General features: G+C 40.7%; 1 protein-coding gene across 1 annotated transcript in view; it reads right to left on the minus strand.

Annotated features, from left to right (window-relative positions):
• LOC101656708 (F-box/WD repeat-containing protein 10) overlaps positions 1-9,187 on the minus strand; it is a 53,006-nt gene that overhangs the window by 32,424 nt on the left and 11,395 nt on the right. The window contains 3 exon segments of the mRNA XM_045293527.1: positions 2,333-2,533; positions 5,002-5,111; positions 6,952-7,074. Of these exon segments, the coding sequence (XP_045149462.1) occupies positions 2,333-2,533; positions 5,002-5,111; positions 6,952-7,074 (434 nt within the window).

Raw genomic sequence — 9,187 nt, forward strand, 5'->3', positions numbered from 1 at the left:
TCATCAACCTCCGTTCTAAGGAGCATTCTGGCTCTATTTCCTCCAGGACAGATTAATTTATTCTTCTGGAAATCCATGGTACTTTCAATATTCTTCACCAGGTTAATAGATTATATTGGCAATGCAAAAACTGACAAGAGATTAATATCTTGAGTTTATACTGCAAATATCTAGATTATACTGCATATACCATCTAGATGATACTGCAAATCAATAATGAGACATTAGTGACCTTGATAAAGGATATCGTGTAAGCAAAACCTCAAAGCTTTGGCATTTGGCACAATTAAGTGACTGCTCTAGAACTAAAATCGAAGCCCATTTTTTTTTTCCCTCCCTCCCCGAAGCCCAATTTTTAAATGAAGTTGCAACACTAGACCTGAAAGTTTCCTTTCTCTTTCTCCTAAAAAACAATTCTATGATTTATAAACGTTCACCTGCTTATCACATAAAATGAGCCAAGCTTAGGATTTTTAACTTGTGCTAGAAACAGGTAAAAGATATTTGTCAAGGATATTGGTGCAGCTTGTCATAGGGAGTTTTTTTTTTTCAGTCCCCTGTCCCAAGAGATTAGGAACTGGAATTTACAATCTTAAATATAGACGAAGCCTTAAACTTGTCTCATAACTCTGAGATGAATTAAAAATCAATCAACCAAGTCTGAGTTTTCATTGCATGGCTCTCTCAAACCAGACTTCATTTTATTCAGTCACATAAGAAGATGGATGGTAGGGGAAAAAATGAGGAGCTGATGCCAAGGGCTTAAGTGGAGAGCAAATGTTCTGAGAATGATGAGGGCAACAGATGTACAAATGTGCTTTACACAATTAATGTATGTATGGATTATGATGAGCTATATGAGCCCCCAATAAAAAAAAAGGATGGTTATCTTAAACATGGGTGCAAAAGAGATATTTAAGGCCATGTATGTGAATAGTGGCCAAAAATACACCAAAACAATACATGTATAAAAGATTAGGCTAGAAATAGAGTAGTTAGAGATAAAACAGAAAATAAATTAGTTATGATATATTCTTCTAAAAAAATACTACAATTGCATGGAAGTCTTGGGAGGAGTGTAGCCAGAACGCGCAGCAGAAAGGACGGAGAGTCTTCGGACATGTATCAGGAGAGAGCAGTTGCCGGAAAAGGGCATCCCTCTTGGTAAAGTAGGGGGGCAGTGAAAAGGAAGAGGACCCCGAAGAACATGGATTGACCCCGCGACTGTGACGATGGGCGCAAACAGAACAATTGGTGTGGATGGTGCAGGACTGCGCAGTCTGACTCCGTTGTACGGAGAGTCCTTATGAGTCAGAACTGGCTTGAGGGCACTGAGCAAGAGCAACAACATCTCAAAGGGGTTCTGGAAACGTAGTGGGCTACCCGTTGCTTTGCTACCCCCAAGGTCAGCGATTCAAACCTACCCAAGGGGGAAGGATGGAGCTGTCTCCTCCCAGAAAGATTGAAAGTCTCTGAAACACCAAGATTGCTCATGGCTTGATGGCCCCAGAAACGGGTAAGTATGAGAATCAAGGCATGGATTCATTTTGAAAATACAATTCCATTTACCTTCAGTTTAAAACAGGCAAAAGTAATCAATGTATTCAGAGAAAAATAAACAGGTAGTAAAAACTATAAATAATCGTAAGTGGTAATTACTATAAAGTTTAATATAACTTTGCCTCTGGTGGTTAGGGAGAAAGAAGCAATAAAAGAAGAGGGCTTTACACAATTGATGTATGTATGGATTGTGATAAGAGTTGTGTGAGCCCCTAGTAAAACGATTAAAAAAATAAAATAAAATAAAATAAGGGCACGTAGGGAGCTATGGAGTATGGTCATGTGCCATTTCTAGGCCTGAGTCATAAGTATTTGAATATTTATTAGATTTTCTTGAAAACATACACAAATACATTTTAAGCACTATTTTGTATCTATAATTCATAGCCACCAGAAAAAATATATTAAAAAAAATCAATTTCCCCTAAAGCAATCTATAAAATATCATAAATTGTTTCTTCACTCAAGAATGTTAAAAAAGAGGTATTTTCTGCATCACTGGATGTATCTTGTGGTGCTCATGTGTATGAGGCTTGTTCAAAGGTATAATGTCAGTCATCTTCAAAGAGAAATGATATCTGATCGTGGTAATAACTCTATCTCAACCTCAAACAATATACAAATCATTAGTTTTTGCACACAAAAATTGATCAGAGGGCCTATTCTAGAAATAAGTATCATATAGGATAATTCTGCCATCCATAGAAAACGGACATGCATGCATGCTCTCCTACAAACTGGGGGGATGAGGGTCATCTCCTTGGCTCCTCACCTGATGCTCAAGTCATAACTCCCACTGAGGAGAAAATGTTCCTCTTCACACAAGAAGAGGGACCGGATGCTCCCAGCATGTCCCCGAAACTGGATGGGGCTCTGCTTTACTTGTGCAATGTTTAGCAGGTGAATCTTCCGATTGGACGACACAGCGACAAACTCTCCTCCAGCATAGTGGATGATCCTGTTCCTGTCCCACCTGCATTGCCAGGAAACGGGATTAGCCAAGAAAGAAGAATAAGTGTCCTTCCTAAATGTGACTCAGCACCCTGGCTTTCTCCTGCAGCAGTGGTGTGATGGAAAGTTTGGGGCTTCCCAACAAGGGGGGTAGCAAAAAGCAAAGGCCTTGGTGGATATTTGCAAAGACGCCTGCAGTAGACTTCTCTATCAGGCCCCAGTAGCCCATATTCATGATCTGGATATAAATTAGATGGTTTTCCTGAATGTTTAATTGGCCGTGGGCTCATTTCAGTTTGGCAGTTTGTTTTTTAATTTCAGTTTTACCATTTCAACTTTTTGTCACCACCTGAGGGTTTACTTTGGTCATTTACGTCAATGATATTCACAAGGCATAGATTAGGCTTATGAACCAGAGAGGTGTCTTAGCGTCCAACCAAGAAGAAATGGGGCGGGTTCTTAACTGATAATTCCTGGACAATCTAGATGCCACCATCACTGTGACCGAAATCAAACAAAGTACCGCTTCTCCATAGCCTTTTTAGCCCTGACTCCATTCTAAACCAAAGTAAATGCTATTTGTGTTCCCATCACACTTTACATAACACCTAGATCACAGCTCTTAAGTATAAAATATTTGTGGATTTAGAAAGTCTACTTTTCATAGCCTCTCATGAGCCTTTCAAGGGAAAGATCTCTGTCATTTTAATCATAGGGTGGTATACGGTCAATACATAGGGTCGCCGCGAGTCGGAATTGACTTGACTGCAGTGAGTTTGGAGTTTTTGAGTGCGCAGCTAACACACATCCAATGACTTGCCCTCAATGCACATTTGCTGAGAAGGGTTGAACTACACTCGCTAGGGGAGGAATATGCTCGGGATGTGCCCAGATAACTCCCGAGGACTCTAATAATCGTCTCTCTTGGCCATGTCTGAATGTTACCTTATCCTTCAATGTGAATGTTATTTCCATTTACCAAAATGTAAATGTTACTTACATTTACCAAAACTGTGCTTGACTTCACATGCCCTATGAATTATTCATCGATGTTCTTAGAAAGAAACGGCATCATTTAACATGTTTATAAATCCGAAGTTAAACCCACTTGACTATGTTCATTTCACACAGAACTTCTGCTACTAGGTGCAAAGTCTCCCACAGAGATCGTTGTTGTGAGCCAGGGAGTCGAGTCCGACTCCTAGACCAGATGGCGCTTCCCACGCATTTGCTCACAGACCTTTTATCAAGGACCACCCCAGGGGATCTCAGTGAAAACCCTTCTATTCGCTGCATGTCCCACGGATTTTTTTTCTTCGTAACCAATCTTCAGTGAGCATGTATTATGTTCAAAGACCTCTGTTAGTAGATACTATGGAAAATACCAAAATTAATAAGATATGGACTTGCCCTTAAGAAGCTAAGTTTATGATTCAATAACCATGGTCGGTTGGTGTCATTTTTTAATTACAGGCTTACTATCAAATAGGTAAAACATGACCAGGGCTGCCAAATAATGTATCATCCAAACTGTGACATTTTTGAGGAAAAGAGATACTCTTGTGAATAACCTGAGAAATATAAAATGTGATTATTCCACATAACCAGAAATCTGTTGTCACAGATGAGGAGAGATTCTTGACATTTTTGTCCTTGTCTCACATATCCAACTAGAGTTTAATTAGTCATTCTTGCTTCAAAGAACCCTAACTGCTTTACTATCCATAAAAATCTACCATGCCCTCTGCTCTATCTGCTTTATTTTCCCTCTATTGCTCTATTTTCAAGATGCAACTTTGTAGTAAGATTCAGGGTAAAAAGTAGAGATGGAATTTCCAATGACCTGTGACTAAAAAGTCAGGTCCTATGCCTAAAGTATGGCATATCCAAATCATGTCATATTGTGTAATTATTAGAAACATCATTGTCATAATTATCAGGGAAAGCTACGTACAATATTTTGCTGGAATGGGTAACAAATATATATGCATATATATAATAACCCCATGTCTATTTGGAAATATATGTTGATAGATTCAAATAAAAACATTCTAAAAATATGTTCACGCATATTATCAATACTATCTCAAAATGAATAGGGTACAGGAGATCTCTGCTTTTTCCCTAGAATTTGGAGGATTTCTCTTCTAATAGTCATGCTACTCCTAAAATTATAATAAAATTAAAAGAATATCAAAATAAAGAAATATCACACACGTGTGAATTGTGATACAGATTATTAGCCAGCATATCCCAAACTATAAGGGAGAATTGTACTCCATCCACTGCTATGAATGGTGCAAAATGAAACACCTATTCCCTAAATGAGATCCCATACAAGTTTCAGGTAAAACCTTCTTTTTTTTTTCCAGGTAAAACTTGAAGAAGGGATTGCCCTTCGAATTAAACAAAAATCAGGGGAATCCTAAGATATCAATACTAAAATAATTCAAAGGTTCTGAAGACCTAGGCCCTGACCCTAGTACCTACGTGTCAGAGAGAATACGGATGTTGTAGGTTCCACAGAACACGTTTCTCTCCTCCATGTTGACCATCTGAGTCTCTTGGTTCTGGTACGCAGTCCACAGGCTGTAGTCCGTCTACCAACAAAATACTTGGCGTGAACCTGTGGCTCCAGCTTTATCCAGGGGCCCAGATGCACGTCGTCGTAGTTTTCCCAGGCCCAGGCACAAAGGTCTGGATTCTTGTTCTTCAGGCTGCGGGCGCTGCTAGGTGGTAACAGGCTAAGAAGCATAAGCTAAAGCGGTTAATGAGTTAGCAAAGGTTGAGAAAAGAGTGCAGGGTTTTCTATAACCTCTTTGTATTATATACATGCTCTGACTCCATGAACTCCTTCCCTCCTCCTCTCCTTTTCTCTCTTTCATTTATAATTTTGCCAACGTTTACAGAGCAAAATCAGATGTCGATTTAACACGTTTTATACATTTTGCTTCATTACACTAGTTGCAATCAAGGTAACAGAACTCTTGCCACTTGCTCTTGGGTCCCCCCAAATCCCACAAGCATGCAATCCTGAATTCCAAATGTCTCTCCTGGCACAACATCTCCCAAACCAGTTCACAAAGGGCATGCCCACAAAATAAAGACACTAGTGCCTTTGGCATTTTCTCTGGCATTTTGCACTTACATTACTGGTACCTGAAAGGATACTCATGAGAAGTCAGACCGTAAGTAACATCATTGCTACACACATTAGGCATCGGCTCCTCAGAGTTTTCAAAGTTTGCCATCTTAATTAGTCTTTAAGATTGACACACAAAGTAGAGCACTTGCCCCACCAAGAGCCAGTCAAAAAGTGTGGGTACCAATACATAGGAACCTTTTAAACGAAAAGATCAAAATAGAAAGCTGTTATTTCTCGACATTTCTTCCACTTAGGTCGACACACTTCGGAAGCCTCCGTCTCTCTCACTTTTCCTTGAAGATTTCTGGGGCCTTTGATTTACACCACTTCAAACGGGCAGTTTGGGCATCCCCGGGGATTCAAACTGTGAGTCTTCTCAATGTTCTTTGAGTTGGAGAACAAAAAAAGAAGTCTGAAGGGGTGGATAGGATATGGTTTCCCACGAAAATTCTTGTAGGACAGCCCTTGCAAGCTTTGAAGAATGAGCGGGTACTTTGTCATGATGGCAGGGAGGAGGGGGACTCCTTGATGTAACTTTCCTGGCCTTTGACTCACCAATGCATGGTTCCATTTCCTTAAAACTTCATCATAACACCCATGACTGTCCTATGTCCTTTGAAAAAAACGATCATCATGGCCCCCTTTGGAATCTCAAAAGGTGCCATAACCCGCTGAACGGACCTCCCTACCTGGAATTCGTCTTCAAGGTCTTTCCAACCTTCCTTAAAATGTTTGAGCCATCTACAGACGTGCTTTAGATGGCTCCCATACATTGTTGCAAAGTGTCAGTAACTTAGGAAGGTGTCCACTTAAAATATTTTAACAATTTTGCTACTAGCCCTAACTTCTAAATAAGCTTTTTTTTGAAGGCCCTTTGACAAGACTAAAGCAGTGCTTTACTTAGAGAACTTGTCTGCAACCAGCCACTGATAGCAAAGGCATGCTTGAGCATGGTTTTTTATTTGAAACAGGCTCAGGCATGTATGAATTGGAACCCTAGTAGCAATATATATATTTTTTACTCATCCTTATAGAATATGGCCTTGGGATTTAAAGTTAGGAAGAACCCTGAGAGAACACCAAAATTAACTAAGGAAACTGAGGCTGGAGGGGAGGAAGTAACTTTGAGGCCACACAGCTTATCTGTAAGAGCAGAGAACTCTGTTCTTCCTTGGGGAATGCTGCCTTTCATGACCCTGTATTCGTATGAAAGAGCGGAGTCTGCACTTGGCCTTCAATGGCCAATGAGAATATAACCCTCACCAGCCACCTGCCCATATGCTACTGGAACCTACCTTTGTTCTCAGTTTCCATTTCTGGTTTTTCACACGCACAGGCTTCTCATCATCTGTTATGTTAGGAACTGGGATCAAAAGCTTGTTGGCATAATTAGGATCTATACCCCTAGTGTAGGTCCCCTGGGAACAAACAAACAGAGACACAGAAAATGGCTATTCTTGGTTCCTACTCCAAGAGGAGGTGGGATGGGGAGCCAGTTCAGCAAGATCTGAAATACACCCCTAGTATACAAGGGCGTATAACATAAATATCACAAGTATATGACTTTAAGAGACCTGTCGCTAGGGGCTGCGGACTGAACCAGAGGACTCCGTCAGAGGGGATGATACCAAAATGGCTGTGTATAAATTTTTATGCAGTGTCCCGTAGAAATTAGTTTCTTGTTTTAAAAACATCCCTGTAGTTATGAAAAACATTTGTCATAAACCAATAGTACGCCTAGCACTATGCCCACAAAACTCAAACTATGCTAATTGACTTTCTGAACCTTTTAATGCACTTCAGTCAAAGCTTTCATTACACAATTACCATGGCATTTCACATCACGTGGTGTCATCTGCACACCCTACAAGCACACACTATTGCTGTCATTGTTGCTGGTGTTTTTATAGTCCCTGATTTTGTCACGTCTTCTGGTGTTCTTGCTATAATATTGTGGTAAGTAGTGTTGGTCAACCTTTATCAATGAATGTTTTGAGAACAAAGTAGTAATTTGAAAAAAGGATGAAAAACTTGTTGGGCCTTCTGCTTAGTAAATATAATGTCACAGTCAGAATGTTGGGGTCCAATGTGGAAATATTTTACAAAACAACTGTTGTTAGAACTGAAGAGCTATTGAGAAACCCTGGTGCACTGGGTTAAGCAATGGGACCGTTCACCCCAAGGTTGGCAGGTCAAACACACCAAATGTAAGAAATAGGACATTTAAGCATGTTGCAAGGATCTTTATCACATATTAGTCTGTGATAAAAATTGATAGCAAACATTACTGAGGTTTTTGTATGGTCTGAAGTGGGAGGAGATTGGTGGGGTGATGGGTGGCAATGGGTGCTGATACCATGAGTTACCATACTGGGTGATACTACCCCTAGTGATGTCCCTGGGCTTGAAAGGACAGAAATTTATTTTCTGACTGATCTGGAGGCGAGGAGTCCACATCATGGTGTAGGCAGAGAAGTGAAAACGCTAGAGGTGATTATTGTGTATGGGGAAATCTCATTTTTACCTGAAAATATACTTTGTGGCCGTGTAAACCGGACGTTGCCATGGTTGAGTGCTTAGATACTAACTGAAAAGTGGGTGGTGGGAGCCCACCCAGCACCCTGCGGGAAAAAGATCTGATGATCTGCTCTCATGAAGACGACAATCTAAAAGACCCCGTGAGGTCTTCATAAGTCTGTCTTCTCAACGGCACCTAACAACCACAGCAAGCACCTGTGTGCCGTGCGAGGCTGATCCAGAAACACACCGCTGTCTTTCCTGTTGCCTGCTCTGTAAGATAGCCACCTGCGCATGCTCCCTCTGCTTTGTGAGGTGTTGGAGGAGCCCTCCCTCTCTGTTTCTGAGTTGAATGCGCATGCCGTCTCTGCTAGATCTGGAGACCATTGAAGACAAAGTGGTGGCTCACATCAACAGTCTTGACAAAAAAACAAGTGGTGCTGAAGCTGCGGAAAGCTCAGCTGTAAGGAGCAGGAGGCCAGCCACGCATAGATTGAGGGAATCGAAAGGCTTGTTTTGTGCTTATTATTGTCTCTGCATGTCTATCTAAATAAGATAGACAGAATAAACAATCCAGAGGAGAAAACAATGGGACCAATGGTTCCAGGGGACATGGGAAAAGGGAGGTGGGGAAAGGAAGTGGGTATTAACAGAGCCAGAGACAAGGGATCAACGAGTGATCTAAAATCGATTGCAAGGAGGGTGTAGGATACCTGACAGGGCTTGATCAAAGGCAATGTAACTGAGAGGAACTACTGAAACCTGAATGAAGTCCAAACGATAGTGGGACAAGAGGAAAGAGCTAGGAGGCAAAAGGCATTTATAGAGGTCTAAGTACAGGCATGTACACACATAAATATATTTATATATAATGACAGGGAAATAGATCTATGTATATATATTTATATGTTAGATATCGAGGGTGCAGACAGACATTGGGCCTCTACTCAAATACTCCCTCAATGCAAGTACATTTTGTTCTAATAACTTGGCATTCCATGATGCTCACCTTCC

Source organism: Echinops telfairi, unplaced genomic scaffold (assembly GCF_000313985.2).
Source record: "Echinops telfairi isolate 266 unplaced genomic scaffold, ASM31398v2 ScPeMD7_2010;HRSCAF=2546, whole genome shotgun sequence".
Lineage (NCBI taxonomy): Eukaryota > Metazoa > Chordata > Mammalia > Afrosoricida > Tenrecidae > Echinops > Echinops telfairi.